General features: G+C 44.0%; 1 protein-coding gene across 1 annotated transcript in view; it reads right to left on the bottom strand.

The window, feature by feature from the left end:
• Positions 1–449: 449 nt before the first annotated feature.
• Positions 450–16,981, bottom strand: part of COMMD5 (COMM domain containing 5) — a 33,771-nt gene continuing 17,239 nt past the window's right edge. Inside the window, exons 5-7 of the mRNA XM_045031135.1 lie at positions 12,302–12,397; positions 8,689–8,764; positions 450–710 (exon numbers count right to left, since the gene is read on the bottom strand). Of these exons, the coding sequence (XP_044887070.1) occupies positions 609–710; positions 8,689–8,764; positions 12,302–12,397 (274 nt within the window). The 3' untranslated portion in view covers positions 450–608. The remainder of the gene's footprint in view (positions 711–8,688; positions 8,765–12,301; positions 12,398–16,981) is intronic.

Genomic DNA, 16,981 nt, shown 5'->3' with positions numbered 1-16,981 from the left:
CATGTTGTTTGCACAGCTCTAGCTGGTTGCACTGGATTTCTTCTTTCATGCTCCACAGGCTCCCAATTTTCTTTAAAGTACCTTTTTTAACTGCCACTGCACCTCCCTCACTTACGGAGAACGCACATATTTTGAGAACACAGACAGCAATCTAACTTATGAGACTTGCTCAATTTCACATATTTGTCGTGCTGTTTACAGTGAGGTTTTTTTCAATTTCAAGCATTGCAAAGTTTTTCTTATGTTACATAGTGACAGGGCTTTCGGTAGCAAGCTTTCTAAAATAATTAGAGATGAATCATTATCATGAAGCAATGGTTCTTACATCTATTAGGACAGTTATTTTAAAAATGTTTTGATGAATCATACAGAAGCGCTCACAAACAGTAGATTATACCATGTTCATAAATGTATTTCTTAGGCAAAAATAAGTTTGAGAAAACAGCAGAGGCTTTTAACACTTTAATTGAAAAATATTTACAGCAGATGTTAGAAATGTTATGTTACAATACTGATACATGCAAAATGGTGCTAGATCTTTATTTTGCATTTCACAATTCTCTTGCAGGTTTTCCAACTGGTTCTATTAATTTGCAGTTTGGAAGTGTTCAGTCCTGGATTTTCAGAATGCTTCTTTTCTCCAGATCATTCATTTCCTTCAATATCAGGGCAACGTTGTACCTTAATTCTTGGAACTTTACAACTGGCACCTGAAACATACGATTTGTTAGAACTGTGACTCATCTGGCTAATACACCCATACAGACAGAAATCATTCTAGAACATCAGGCCCATATAGGTTCAGACAAGAGTTTTATAGATTTTAAGCAAAAGATCAGAGGCTAACAAAATGCTAGGTAATAACATAAGAATGACCACAGTGAGTCAGACCAGTGGTCCATCTAGCTCAATATCTATCTTCCGAGTGGCCAGCGCCAGATGCTTCAGAGGGACTGAACAGAACAAGGCAATTTATCAAGTGATCCATCCCCTATGGTTGAGTCCCAGCTTGTAGCAGTCAGAGGTTTAGGGACGCCAAGAGCATGGGATTGCATCCCTGACCATCTTGGCTAATAACCATTGATGGACCTAACCTCCATGAACTTATCTAATTATTTTTTGAATCCAGTTATACTTTTGGCCTTCACAACATCCCCTGGCAACAGGTTTCACAGTTTGTATGTTGTGTGAAGAAACACTTCCTTATGTTCCTGTAGCCTATTAATTTCATTGGGTGATGCTTGGTTCATGTGTTACGTGAAGGGGTAAATAACACTTTCCTATTCACTTTCTCCACACCAGTCATGATTTTATAGATCTCTATCAACCCCACTTAGTCGTCTCTTTTCCAAGCTGAACAGTCCCAGTCTTTTTAATCTCTCCTCATATGGAAGCGGTTTCCATACCCCTAATCATTTTTGTTGCCCTTCTCTGCACCTTTTCAAATTCTAATAAATCTTTTTTGAGATGGGACGACCAGAACTGCACGCAGTATTCAAGATGTGGGCACTCCATGGATTTATATAGAGGCATTATGATATTTTCTGTCGTATTATCTCTCTCTTTCCTAATGGTTCCTAACATTCAGTTAGCTTATTTGACTGCTGCTGCAGCACACTGAACAGATCTTTTCAGAGAACTAACCACAACGACTCCATCGCTTCTTTCTTGAGTGGTAACAAGCAAATTTAGATTCCATAATTTTGTATGTATAGTTGGGATTACGTTTTCCAATGTGTATTACTTTGCATTTATCAATATTAAATTTCATCTGACATTTTCTTGCCCAGACACCTAGTTTTGTGAGATCCTTTTGTAACTTCACAGTCATCTTAACAGCTGTATGTGTGTTGGCTAAATCAATGGTGTGACTATTAAAAAAATAATCACTACCTTACTTCTGTGCAGGGAATCAGCCTGGGAATACAGGGGTGAATGCAACTATTCCCAGTTAGGCATTTCCACTGAAAAAACTGAAGCATCTGATTTCCCTGAGGAGGCCATGCAGCCAGAAGAGCGAAAAACAGGGTTTAAAAAGAAAGGATACAGGAAAGGAATAAGACAAGGCAGGAGGGGGAAGGGAAAGAAGTCTATGGACTGATTTTCTGGGGTGTGTGGTTGATTGCTGTAGCTTCTCAGAGCTCCCCTGTTAAAAGCAGCATCAGATAATTTTAACAATGTCACAGAAGAGGAAAAATAGCAAGTGAATTACGTTTTTTTCCAGGCAAATAATGGGAGTTTTGCTGCAGAAAGTGGAAGTTCTGTGTCTGGTTAGGGTGCTTTTGGCAAAGCTGAGGAATAGATAACATCAAGGAATGCACGGTTAACAATGACTAACAGGAGAACAAACTTCCAGAAAACACCCACTGAACAAAAGGAAAAACTAAAATTACAATAAGATCCATTTGCCAAAGCACGAAGTGCAATAGGTGCTGCATAAGGTTGGCATCAGCATTTTGCAAATGACAGTATCATTTTAAAGGACATGTGAGCTGGAGGCTAGATAACACATTGAGGATCAGAGTTCACCCCTTGAGCATCCCAGGGCTGGCAGGTGATGGGAGTGCTCAGTCTCTAGGAACTGGGAGAGTTGTGACATTCTGACAAGAAATAGGGAGGAGTGGCTCCACAGGGAGGGCTGCTGCACAGTGGGCCTTTTGAAGGACTGGGAAGAAGGCAAAGATGGGGAGGCCAGGTAGGCCACACAAAATGGCCTACTTGGTTTAGAAAGTTACACGGTACTTTGCACTATATCTACTACAGATGCACGAAGCAGTTTGTTGCACCTCTGAAGATTGTAGGATGACTTTGTGGCTCTTCGAGGCGAGGAAGCTTTGATGGTTCCTAGCTGCGCTGGTTTTAAGTGCCCACTAGACCAGGAGTGGGCAAACTTTTTGGCCCAAGGGCCACATCTGGGAATAGAAATTGTATAGCGGGCCATGAACGCTCACAAAATTGGGGGTGGGGGTGCGGGAGGGGGTGAGGGCTCTGGTTGGGGGTGCGGGCTCTGGGGTGGGGTCAGAAATAAGGAGTTCAGGGTGCGGGAGGGGGATCCGGGCTGGGGTGGGGGAGTGGGGTGTGGGCTCCGGCTGGGGGTGCGGGCTCTGGGGTGGGGTTTGGGAATGAGGAGTTTGGGGTGTGGGAGGGTGCTCCAGGCTGGGGAAGGGGTTCGGAGGGCGGGAGGAGATCAATTCTGGGGGCTGGGGTGTGGGAAGGGGTGCAGGCTCCGGCTGGGGGTATGGGCCAATGGGAGCTGCGGGGATGGCGTTTGGGGCAGGGGCAGCATGCACAGCAGAGCCCCCTGGCGGCCCCTACGTGTAGGAGCCGGAGCGGGGCCATGCTGCTGCTTCCAGGAGCCACGTGGAACAGCCCCCAACTTTGCTCCCCAGCTGGAGCGGGGCAAGCCTCACACCACGCTCTCCAGTTGGAGCTCAAGGGCGGGATTAAAATGGCTGGCGGGCCGAATCCGGCCCCTAGTTTGTCCATCCCTGCACTAGATTCTCTTCTGTAACTTTACGACTGCACAGAAAAAGTTGGAAAAACCCACATAAACTGAAAGCAGGGCTGAAAGTTTGGGCTCTTGCTGCAAGAGAACACAATCCAGGCTGGGTAAACCATTCCCTTGTGACGTCCTAAGACCAGGGTACAGAAAGTATCAGCCTAGGGGAGCATTTCCAAAACAGTATTTTTCTATGTATAAAGAATGCTGAGTGTTCATAATGGCTTGATTAGGACTGGAACTTGTGCTATTTTTGATTCAAAACTAGTGGCAAAAGCAGCTTCTGCACATGTCAATATAAACATTATCAGTAGCTTAGAGAAATCAACACATCCAAGCCTGGGATCTCTTCTCAGGACTACTCTTACTCCCCATTAATAGGAAGAAAGTGTGGGGTCAGTGGCTAATGCATAGGACTGGAAGTCAGGGAGACGTGTTCCAGTCCCAGCTCTGTGAACCCATGTTCTCTGTACCTCCTTTCATCTCCTAAATGGATATTATTTGTATTAGCACAGTGTCTAGGAGCCCTAGTCAGGGACCAGAACCCCACTTCCAAGTCCAAGCCAAAAAAGGACTCTGCAAGGGCTAAGTATTACAACTTTGGTCAGAGGAACGTACCTGGAAAGCAGGTGTGGGGATAGACTTATAAACTGTGAGAAGGGAAAACTGATGCAGCGGGATCTTCACAGCAAAAATCACAGGAACATGAGGACAGCTGTGATTGTCTAAGGTAAGTGTGAAAGAAGAGGAACCCCTCGGCACAGGCCAGCATTCAGGATCATAGCAACAGGAAGCACTATAGTACCCTCTGCCTAAAGAGAATTGCCCACCCACTCAACCTACTCCCATCCAAATGCCATCAGCACATGACAAACATGATGAGAGTACACAGACTACTATGTCTAGGACATCTTAACCAATAGAGAAGTGTCAGAACCAGATGAAGGAGAAATGCTTCGCTGCAGTGAGTGAGAAGCCTACACTTCATACAACTGAAATGCATAATGAAACCTATGAAGCAGTGAGGGCAGTCCATGAAAGGTGCACAATGCTGCCCAGGACTGCAAGAGAATTTTACTTAAGCACTTTGAAGACCATATACTTCCGAACATCAACACACTGGACTGTATGGAGGTAGCCCTACAGTACAGGAACACCATCCAACACAAGCCTACAGAATGGAGACCTTCTAGTGAAAGAAGATCCTTCAGAATAGCTTAGTTGACCAATGAAACATTCCTAGTCTACACGAATGTTGACCCTAGCTGCGGACAACAGATATCATGTTACACTTGTTTTAGACCCAAAGAATCCAACGATGAAAGAAGAAATACTACCGAAAAAGATTATCTTTGCAGTGATGGCAGAGACTTCAAAGCAGCTCATCCAATCTCAAAACATTTAACAAACATATTCTTCCCTGACCCCCAAAAGACCACAAATCAAAAACAACATTACAGTAATCTTTCCTGGTCTCAACTAAAGCCACTTGTGGAAATTCAGACTTACGCCATTACATTTTTTGTTGCATCTATACAAATTTGATACATATGTAGTAAACATACAGACCACCAGCTATTAGAGTGCCATCAGCAACGTGGAAACTCTATGCAAGAGATTTTTGGTAACAAGTTTCCAGACTACTTTTTATGCTGGTGTGACAATTAGAAGAATAACTTACATTTCACTTTAAAAAATTTCAACAAGTTCATACACGCTGGGATTTTAAGGCATTCACACCCCTTTTTTAACAACCATAAAAAACTGACACTGGCCTCCAGTCTGCTCGAATACACAAATGAGGCAACTTTTTTATTTTTAGAAGCAAGATGGTGACTTAAGAACATCAAACATTTAAAACCAAGGTTGTGGGTTTTTTTTTTTAAATAATTTACATTTTACTGTTCAGTCACAGCCAGAACTTTTTGAACTTTCAGACTGTTTGGATAAGTATTAGAGTTAAAAAAACTCTGAGTCTATTCATGTTCTGAAAATTGGAAAGTAGTTATGGCAGATAATGCCTTAGGTATAATAATGCAATTACATTACAATGGTGTACTATTAAGGCAGTTATGAAAAAATGTGGCCGCATGATTTTATACAAAATGCACATTCAGATAACATTAAAAACAGCACGCTGGCTGTATTCCTATTCCCCCCTCCTCCTCCTGGAGGTGAATAAGAAGGTTAAACAAAGTTTTATGAACCCAGTCACTTAACAGGATGTTTGTGTTGATTGACAAAATACAATAAAATATGTGAGAACCAGTTTCTCCTTCAAGTTATCTTCCAACCCGAGGTTTCTTTGTTCCCTGCTAGTTAGCATCCTAACCACCAGGGGTAAAATCCACTCATCAGATCCATGGGCTGGATTAGAGATAAGCTGCAGAAGTGACTACTTATCCTGGCTGAAATGTACCAGCATGGCTTACCCAGATGCTTCCATGATCCAAATAAGGATCCTTGCAGCCTATGCACATTTCTGCAGGCCCCAATAGATCTTCAAAAGGGAATATGGTCTGGCCAAAACAAAGGGGCCTTGAGTCCCTGATTAACTTAACTACAGAGGTATATTAGGTGGTACGGATAATACACGCCTTACACTTTGTCTTCGCTACAAAATGGCATTGTGTTAGAACACTGCTCTGAAGAGACCAATTAGCTAATAGGATGCAGACCATGATTTTGCAGTTGGTGTTCAGAAGGAGGATTATATATTCAGCATCATGTCAGCCCCATCATGTTTAAATCTTGATCTGGGTAGGGTTTAACCACGGCTAGCTGATATGACAGAGATGACTTATCCTTGTCTCGAAGTCCTGGTTAGCATCGTTAGCGAATTTGACTATTCACAGTTATAGTCTCACATGACATTCACTAGCGAAGTGATGCCCTAGTTAGAAGAACTCAATGATTTTCAAGCTTTTTTCATTTGCGGACCCCTAAAAAATGTCCAATGGAGATGCAGACCCCTTTGGAAATCTTAGACAGTCTGTGGACCCCCAGGGGCCTATGGCCCACAGGTTGAAAACCACAGGAATAACTGATGTATAGTAACCACTTCAGACATGGTTACACTTGGAAAAAGAGATGGACAAATGCATAATATATGTCCACTAATGTCAAGGTCTTGAGGCAAAGGCTAGACAAGCAGATCATGAATGAGGCTGGGGCTAGGCTACATTACAGAGCTTACATGGTTATGGAAATGGAATGCCTCTTGTGCGTGGTTTATGCAAAAACTGCACCCATATTCCTCACGTCACTTGGAAGAGACTCATTTTTCAGCATGAAGAAACAAATCTAATGGATTTATCTTTACTACTACAAACCGCAAGGAGCCAAATGGGGGCAGTGGTCTATGAATGCTGCCATGCCCCTTGTGAGACTAAGTTCCTTCCACAACACGAGTCTCCTATCTCCTATCACACGTTTGCTAAGCGTAGCACGGACCATCAGTGAAGTGAGAGGAATTCAGCACCTGACTGTGACTCTCTCATGCAGCTGAGTAGTAAAAGCATCATGTTTTTTTCATTTAAACGACAGGCAAGCAATGTGCCACAAAATGCTGCAGTCCCCACTTCTTTATTTAACCACTCAGCACCAGCACACATGGCTTGAGACAGAAGGGTCAGCAGACCAAAGGGCATATAACTTTTGTGTGTGTGCAACAGAATAATTTTAAAGCACTATTCATCGTGGAACGATCCTTTGGATTAATTATCTTGGTTTCCCAGTCCAAACACAAACATGGCTGAGCTAGCTGGTCACGGTGTGTGCATGTTTGGGCACAAAGGAGACTCAGAAGTGGATAATGTTTGCCTACCTGAATAAGGCACTTTGAACCAGGAGACAGATTTACCCCTAGATCTGGTACCAACTATTGGGAAGGCTCTGACCACATGTTGAAATCCTGCTCACAGCCAGTTCTGCAGTACCCAGATATAAGTGGCTGGTGGATTAAGATTCAGAATAAGATATGCTGCTTGTGCATGGTGATCTGCATGCACTAGGGGAGACCCAGCAGCAGATCTCTTTGACAGGACGGCTCCACCTTTACAAAGGTGCAGAGTTGCACTGCTGATTGCCCTTTTGGTGTCTGATGTCCCCTCTGGAAAGAAAAACATGGAACCCCAAACCCAATCCTGGCAGTTAAGGGAAGGAGGAACTGATTTTCCAATTTGTAACCGTCAGTTGTGCTCATTTATTTGCGTAGGGTGAAATTCACTCCTGTGCAGAAGTTTAGCACAAAGCCTATGCACCACTTAAGTCCCAGTTAACACCTCAATGTAGGGCTTAAGTGGAGCGTAGTCCTTGAGCTGGCCTCTCTGCATAGGGATGAATTTCATCCTTTGTCATATGGCATCTTAAAGACTTTACAGTGTAGCAAATCACAGTCAGGCCTTTCCAAGCAGCTTTATGTTACATCTTTCTGTGAAACAGTTTTCCACGTTAAACGCAGTAAAGGTTGTGAAACTAAACATTTAATCCAATACCTGGTGCATAACCACCAGATATTTATGTATGAATTGAAGCCAAAAGCACTAAAAGGTGAACTACTTATGCAACACAATGTTATTTATAGAGTGCAGCATTCTATTACAAAGGTTAATAGTACAGACAAGTTCATGCCATTTTCTGGGAAGGCATTATGTACAATGTCAAAAAGAATGCCCTTGCTTAATTGGAAGTAAAATAAGGACCACAGCCTTTGTGCTCTCTTTCTAGAAGCAGGATGTGTATTAAAGAGAAAATGAGTAAAGATATCTGATGATAATCTTCTGTGGCAAAATTAACAGGCTTAGTGGGGCATCATGCATTTCATAAATTGCTTCAGTAACTTCCCAGCCATCAAAACCCATTGTCTTATCTTAAGATTACAGTCAATAATAAAACTATAAAGTGTTAATCAGAAATTATGCAATAGTACTTTGGAGTGATAAATATTTCTTTGGAAAACAAAGTTTCAACAAAACATGCCCAAGAAGAAGATAAGAAATCATTTTGGCTGGAGTTTTGTAATATACTGTGTGTGGCTGCACAGAAATCAGAATATACTAAAGGAAAAAAAAAGTTCCAACAAAAATGAATTGTCCATGAAGGCTTTAACATTTTTAATAGCAATTTAACTTTCTAAAAGGACTATAAAGTGGCTCTCTCTCTTTATCTATTAGGATAACAAGACTTACTTCAAAGCGATGAGCTGTCCCATCCGAAAGCTTCAGCAGCATTAAAATGGACGGTTGCAATGCACGGGCCAGTGAACTGAAATTATTTACATGATTAGTATTAAAATAGTACACATTTGCAATGCTATTTTATAGCATTATAAGTTAACCCTTTCAGGTGTCAGAGAGGTCCCATATAGCTCACATGAATAATTTCCAAGCATTTCAATCAAGCATTCACATTTGGCTGAGTAGGAAATTCAGAGGATCACAAATTAACAGAACTCTATCAAATTCACTTTCATACTGAGGTAGCAGACTAAAAAGGGAGAAGGAGCTTTTATATTTAAAAGGAAAGGTATTCAACCTTACAATCATTACAGATAATAAGCCAAAGTCAACCCTGGTGTAATTCTACTGATTTCTACAGAGACGCATTAGGGTTGAAAATTGCTCGAATACTGTTAGCAAAAAAGAACCCAGACCATCTTCACTAAGCAACAGTGCCCTAAACCCTTCCATTCTTCCTTTGCTCTAAAGTGCAGCCCCAGCTGGGGAATCAAGCTCTCCTGGAGACTGTGCTAAGCCTGTGGCTTGCTATTTTATTCCAGAGTTTATTTGGTGACCAGAGGAGTGGGAAATTAGTCATCCCTGTGCTGCTTCCATCAGCGGATGTTGCCAAAGCCAGGTCAGGTACTGACAGGCATCAGAGCTGGAAGCCTGGGATCACTGTGCTTCCTCATCTCTTAAGCAGAGGCGATGGCCAGACGATAAACAAGAAATCCTGAGGGGGCAGGGAGTGGCAGGGTGACTGGAAAGGAAAATAAAGGAGAAGAATACAGAGAGTGGAAGACATACCGTTCCTGAGTTGTTTGGAAGGACTGGTGAGGCTACTGTGGGGCCCTCCAGGCACTGAGGCCAAGGTTATTTCTCTGCATGCCTTGCTCTATCTTAGAGAAAGAATTTGCAGTGCAGTGGCACCTGAGTGGAACTCTTTAGAACAGGGGTTCTCAATCTTTTTTTTTTTTTTTTTGGAGGCCCCCCCCTCAGCATGCTATAAAAACTCCATGGCCCACCTGTGCCAAAACTACTGGTTTTCTGCATATAAAATCCAGGGCTGGTTTTAGGGGGTGGCAAGCCGGGCAATTGCCTCGTGCCCCATGCAACAGGCCCCCCCCCCCATGAAGCTAAGTTGCTCAGGCTTTGGCTTCTGCCCTGCGTGGCAGGGCTCAGGGCCCCAGGCTTCAGCCCCACGCAATGGGGTTTTGGCTTTCTGCCCTGGGCCCCAGCAAGGCTAACGACCCTGCTTGGGGACCCCCTGAAACCGGCTTGCGGCCCCCCAGGTGGCCCTGGATCCCTGGTTGAGACCCACTGCTTCAGAACACACCTCAGGGCACTACTCCTTATTTGTAACTACCCTATCTGCGTTGTATAATTCAATTCAGCCAATGGCGAGTGCCCTAACATCCTCCTCGCTCTGAGTTGACAGCACAGCTTGTACACCTCTACCTCGATATAATGCGACCCGATATAACACAAATTCTGATATAACACGGTAAAGCAGTGCTCTGTGGGGGCAGGGTTGCACACTCAGGTGGATCAAAGCAAGTTCGATATAATGTGGTTTCACCTATAAGACAATAAGATGTTTTGGCTCCCGAGGACAGCGTTATATCGAGGTAGAGGTGTAGTTGCAAGTTGCTTGGCTTCCAATAGTTTGCTGCATCTGTATGTGCAGGGTAGTGTCTCGAGCAGACACATGCTCTGTCTTCTTCAGCTGAGTTTTGGCCAATATTGCCCATTCTGGGTTGCCACAGTGCACCAGACCCATGAGCCTCTTGGCTGGTAAAGGACATCAGTGAGACACCATGGCCACTGTTGGTGGTGTCCCAGTATCTCTTTGATTGAAGGTAAGGAGACAGCTTCTTAGAGATGCACTGGTGGGGCCACTACTAAAGAAATTATCTTGAGCCCAACAACCTCAGGTACTGACTCGCATTGCATCTGCCTCTTTCGGGAAAGATGGCCAAGCAGCTACGCCAGTGTCTGCAGACTCCATATTACCTTCAGCCTGATCAATCTTGGTTCAGACCAGGTCTGAGGGACAGAAACTGCAAGAGCAGTACTGGTCACTCTCTCTTCCTGGCTCTGCCCAAAGAATGTATCTACATGGATTGTGTAAGATGTGCCTTTGGCCTGGCTGATCAAAAAGGGCTGTTCTCAAGGCTGTGAGGTCCCTAGCAGGAGTGGGCAGAACTATTCTGAAATGGAGTCACTCCTATTCAGAAGAGGGGTTTCAAAGGGTAATTATGGATGATTGTTTATCCACCCAAGAGCCCTCTCATGTAGGGTACTGCAAAGGTTCTGCTCTGTTGTCTCTCTTAGTCAATGTGTAAATTATGCTGTAAGGAGACAAGAGCTGCTGTGTCTATAGCGTGTAGATGACATTCAGCTCCACTGTTCTCAATTACAGTTGATCCCACCAATGAATCTGAAAGGACAACCAGACATCTAAAGGAGACTGGGGTTCCGAGGACGGTTGGCTGACCGAGGCTCAGTCCAGGTGAGACAGAGAATGTTAGAAAGTTGGGGGAAGCAGCCAAGTGACCTGGCTGGAGTTATCTCAGCTACGATGTGTGATGGGGCCATGACCTGTAAATCAGGGGTGCAGTTTAGACTATTGTTGCAGACGCAGGTAGTAGCTGTGTCCAAGAGCATATTTTCCCCACCTGTTTGGTAAGGGGAATGTGCTCTTCAGTTTCAAATGTGGACCATGCTACACTTATCCATGCCTTTGTCACTTTGAGATAAAGACTGTTGTAATGCACTCTACTCAGGGCTACGTTCTGACACCATTCAGGAACTTTAGCTAGTTCCAAAGGTGGCGGCCTGCTTACTAATAGTATATGCTGGAGCTCATAGCACTGCTGCTCCAAGAGCTGCACAGGTTGCCTGTGGGCTTCCAGATGAAAGTCAAGGTGGCAGTCTTGGGTTTTAAGGCCCAGGTTATCCGAGGGACTGCCTCTCCCCTTGGACCATACAAACACAGCTGCAGTCAGTGGAGGCACTAGAAATGGAACTCCTCTGATACAAAAGAAAAGGGACGCTTCATTTTACTTTCATGCTTGGCCTGCCAGAGTCCAGCTTTATCCACCTTCTCCACAGGCTACAAAGCTCATCTTCCTTTGTGGCATTTGGGGAGGAGACAGGATGTGGTTAGCTGTTATATGGTGTAATTACATAGTGGGACTGGATTGAGTTACAATTATGGGCCGCTGGCAAGGCACTAATTAAGTTTATTATTGTACATTTTAAAATATTGGAAGGGTGTCACAGAGCTTGGGAAGGGAGCTTCTAGCATGCATGTTAATCTAAACAAACAACAGAAGGCATAAAAATGCATAACTGTATTAACAAATGATGCAAGCATTTCCAACAGACTGATTTTATGTAACAGTAGCCTTGTGCATAATCTGATTTGTGTGTTACTCAAGGTTATCTCCATACCGTACCATTTAACACTGCATGCAAATCACACAGTGAGAGATGTGTTAGCATTGAGAAGTGAATTTAAAGTGCAATTAAAGTTTAGAGTTAGAAAACCCTTCACTGGTCCCACAGACTTATTTCTTACCTTGTGGATATAGCCACATCCACTCTCCACTTAACGTCATTAACACTTGGCAGCTTATTTCCTTGTTTCATAGTTGCAGCTTCAACAACAGGACGCCTGGAAGATAAACCAGGGAAGGGAAATTATGAAGCACACGTGTAAAGGCAAAAATCTAAAGGGAAAAAAATATGCCTCCGTATGAACACATTTCCCCTCTGCGTCTAGCATCATTCAGAACACACTGAACAAATTAAGGTTTTGTAAAGGGGCTGCATCTTGTGCTCAGACTATACACATGCTTCTCGCTTTTTGCTGCACTTTTCAACAGATAATTTATGGAACTACTGTAGATAATTTCAGTAAACTGAGGTCACAGTAATGATCTGCCAAAGGGTTATGGTAGAGACCCGAGTGTTGAAATTGGAATTAGAATAATATATAAGTCAGTGATGCACTATTAATAACTAGGGTCCTTCTGCCAATATACCTTTATCTCCATGTGAGGCCAGCACTAGCAAGTAAGAAAGGAAAAAGAGGGTTTAAACACAGAAATTAAGATGTGCTAACACTCTCCTCCTCAACCGCCCTCCCCATAGCAAACACGTACAGCACTGCTGCAGCAGAGCACGCCTAGTGTCAATTAACATCAAGTTTAAAAAAAAAAAAAAAGATAATGTTAATATCAGGGAGTAGTCTGAAGTGTGCACTAAAATGTCATCCCTGGGTCCCTGTTAGAGTATGTAAAGTGGATTGGATTAGAGTTCCTTATGTAATGCTCCGTCACAGCAAGCCCCGGCATGGCTTTTATGATTTTGTCTAGTCTAATAAATGAAAGTTTTGGCTTCTTACAAGAGACACATATGCTGGGTTTAAGTGTATTTCTATGAGAAAATGAAGTTGACGGTGATTAAACTTCAGATGCCTGGCAGTCTTTAAAATTTTAATAGCATCTTAAACTCAGAGTAAGTAAACAAGCCAAATCTGATACAAAGACACAACAAGCATCCATTTTTAGATGTACTCACAAACTATCTCCAGAATAAGGTCACTCGGTGGTCTGCTGGGGAGACAGTCTGAACTTGTGTTACTCACCTTTTTTTTTTTTATTTGCTAAGCTTCTTGTGCCAGGGTAAGTTATTTATGGTACATTTCAAAGCTACTCCAACCAAGGGCTGGATGATGCTTCACATAATCTAATTACATACTTTATTTCAGAAGAGATTTCTCTTTTCACAAACGAGGATACATTCACTTAATGGCTATCCCTACTCAGATCCAGGCATACCGTTTGCTTGGTGTCTGCTTATAATTTGTCCAGAGAAATTAGCAGGTAGACAAAGGTGTGTAACACTGACAGCCTAAGGTAGTATGATGTTCTTGTGTACAGCAAAGGCCAACCCCCCCCCCACCCCCCCCCCCAAAAAAAACACCCCACAAGTTATTTTCAGAACTGAGAGGCATCCCTGGTAGTGTGGACAAAAACAAGAGCAGAGGAAATAGATCATCTGGCTCTTGCCCATAGTCAGCCTGTGGATAAGAAGTAGGTCAACACAGCTGGGTGCGACTACGAGGAGTCAGAGCCTAGAAATGGGCATTAGCAGAATCCTGACAGGATTAAATATTACAAACATGCCTTCCCCTCAATGGCGAGCTGCTGCAGGGTATCGTCTGTAGAGAGATCACCTCAAAAATATCCATGCTGCAATTTGCTGCCTTTGTACGTGCTAATGGCAGTCAGTGGAAGACACTTCAATTAGGCAGGAGGGTCTTGGGAGGAGAGGTGGAATAAGAAGTCTTTTTCCACTTTCTAGGTTACGGGTGGTTGGCGTTAAAGGTCCATAGTGCAAACAAGTGTGATGAGACTTAGCGTCAGACTCTCACTTAGAAGTCACAAAAACTCTGTGGCCAAAGTTTAGACCAGGGGTCTCAAACACAATTTACCTTAGGGCCACTGCCAGTCCTCAAATCCTCCCAGCGGGCCAATAATGTCACTCATGCTGCCCAGAACCCGCCCCCCCCAACACTCTGCCCCCCATCTGCCTAAGGCTCTGGGAGGGAGTTTGGGTGGGGGAGGAGGTGCAGGCTCTGGGATGGAGTTTGGGTGCTGGGTGCAGGCTCTGGGCTGGGGCAGGGGGTGGGGTTGCAGGCTCTGGGAGGGAGTTTGGGTGCAGGGTCTGGGCTGGGGTTGCAGGCTCTGGGAGGGAGTTTGGGGCAGGAAGGAGTGTGTGGAGAGGGGGTGCAGGCTCTGGGAGGGAGTTTGGGGCAGGAAGGAGTGTGTGGAGAGGGGGTGCAGGCTCTGGGATGGAGTTTGGGTGCTGGGTGCAGGCTCTGGGCTGGGGTTGCAGGCTCTGGGAGGGAGTTTGGGGCAGGAAGGGGTGTGTGGAGAGGGGGTGCAGGCTCTGGGAGGGAGTTTGGGGGCTGGTGTGTGTGTGGGGAGGGGGTGCAGGCTCTGAGAAGGAGTTTGGGGGCGGTAGGGGGTATGTGGGGAGGGGGTGCAGTGCTTACCTGGGGCTCCAGGGCGGGGCGGGATGGGGGCCTCAGCGCGCTGCTGCCCCCAGGCACTGCACCCGCAGATTCCCATTGGCCACAGGGGCGCTCGGGGCGGGGGCAGCATGCGGAGGCACAGTCCCACCCCTCCCTCGGGCTACAGGGAGGGGCCAGCAGCCACTGGAGTGAGCAGGAAGATGTGGCTCAGCTCCGCTGCACTGCCGGGCCCCAGGGTGGGGGTAGGGGGAGAGTGCCCAGGGGTGGCAGATGGGACCAAGGGAGAAACTCGGCCCCAAAAGTGCTGGAGCCCTGCAGACCACATTGAGGAGGTTCGCAGGCCGTAGATGGCCCACGAGTCGGGAGTTTGAGACCCCTGGTTTAGACCTTTAATTTGGTGCTGGACTGCTAGCTATAAACTTCTCTTTACAAGGTAGTTTCATTTTCAGTCAACATTTTCTTAACCCTCTCCACCCATACAAACGCAGCTGGAAACGGAAAATCAATGCATGAGAACACAGCAAGCCAAAGTGAAAAGAAATGGGATGTTGGTGATAGGAAAAGAAGAGTTTATTTACACTGCAAAACATAAGACACCTTTGACTTCACAGAGTCTTCACTGCACCTGCTGAGTCTCGTGTCTTCAAAAGCACTTTAAGTAAATAATTTTTTTTTTTGGGTAAAGAGCGTCCATCAGTGACCCCATGTATTCTCCGCATGCAACGCTTCACACAGAACTGTCTAGAAGCAGTGCACTGGGATGAGTGCACTGGGATGCACCACATTACACTTGGGACATAGCAATATTCATGGGGACCTAAATGATTGTGTCAGAGTACCCTAAGCAAAATGCATTGCAGCAGGAGAGCATCTGGAATGAACTCCAGGATTAGATGCAGTAACTGAACTACCAATGTCAAAATTAATGACAAACTAATTCCAGACATAGCAGTATTCTTCTAAAAGGAATATACGAAAATTCAATTGTATAACAAGAGCACACGAATCAGTGAGGCACAGAACCATGGGACCCACTCTAAGCAATGATCTGACAATACAGTAATCTGGATTAAAATTAAATTGTACTAAGTTTATTGTAGGTATTAAAAGTTGGAGAATCTAGAGTAATCCCTTTCAAAAAGCAGCTTTAATTTTTCGCAGTTTATCTGATGGTGTGTATCAGACATGCTGCTCTTTTCCCTTTATCTACACAGCTTGACGTATCTGAAGCTGCGGTGATATAAAGAGAAATACCATTTTTAATTTTGCAGAGTTTTGGAATTGTCATTTAAGACGCAAAATTACATGGATAGGCCAGAATGACTGGAAAACCATAAAAATAAGGTCAAATGTTTATTTGAAATGGATTCTGCTGGGATAGCTAGTTCATATGAGTTCTGAATCAAAAAATCTAATAGGTCTCACTCCAGTGGTCAGGTACTTAGAACGACTGTACATACATTTATAATTCATTAAAAAAAATTTAGAATTAGGTGTTAGCTCATGCAGCAGATTCGCATGGAAATGATACATGGTCCTACAAGTCCCTCTGTTCTGGTTCTTAAATATGAAGCCAGATTACATTGGATAATCACAGCTGGAGTTAACTCTTCTGAAATTAAAAAAGCTAAATTCTCTAACACAATAGTGGCCTGAATGAAAATACATAATTCATGCACATTCTACCCTCCCTTCAAATGTCTCTCTCCATCACCAACGTTTCACTTGGCACCTATGAACTCTGCATTCTTACATGATGTAATTCAGAAAGAAAATTACAGAAAGGAAGAAAGAGGAGTAAAATGTATACCTGCTCCCAAGAAATACCTGCTCCCAAGAAATCTGTACTTTGAGTAAAGAGCCTAAACAAGGAAAATTAATAATATTTTGAACTTCTGTAGCATCAATCATTCATTTGCTTGGGGTAAAAAAAATATCAAGAACAAGGAGAAAAGAATTATATCAATAACAATGCTGGGCTTGATTCTCACAGGTGCTGAGTGCCCTCTACACTCAGCACATGCAAGATCAAGCCATTTATAAATATGGGGAGAGATTAAATAAGGGTAGAGGATCCGTCTGGGAGAAAGGACCCCCCTAGAAGGGGAGAAAAATAGGCTGCTCTAATTCCCCTTGATTTGATGTAGCACACTAATCTATTAAGCTATCAGGTAAATGAATTCTGACTAGTGCAGCACCAGCTATTAACCCTGCTAG

The sequence above is a fragment of the Mauremys mutica genome, chromosome 9 (assembly GCF_020497125.1).
Source record: "Mauremys mutica isolate MM-2020 ecotype Southern chromosome 9, ASM2049712v1, whole genome shotgun sequence".
Taxonomy (NCBI): domain Eukaryota; kingdom Metazoa; phylum Chordata; order Testudines; family Geoemydidae; genus Mauremys; species Mauremys mutica.
This window is presented reverse-complemented; position numbering and strand designations above follow the sequence as displayed.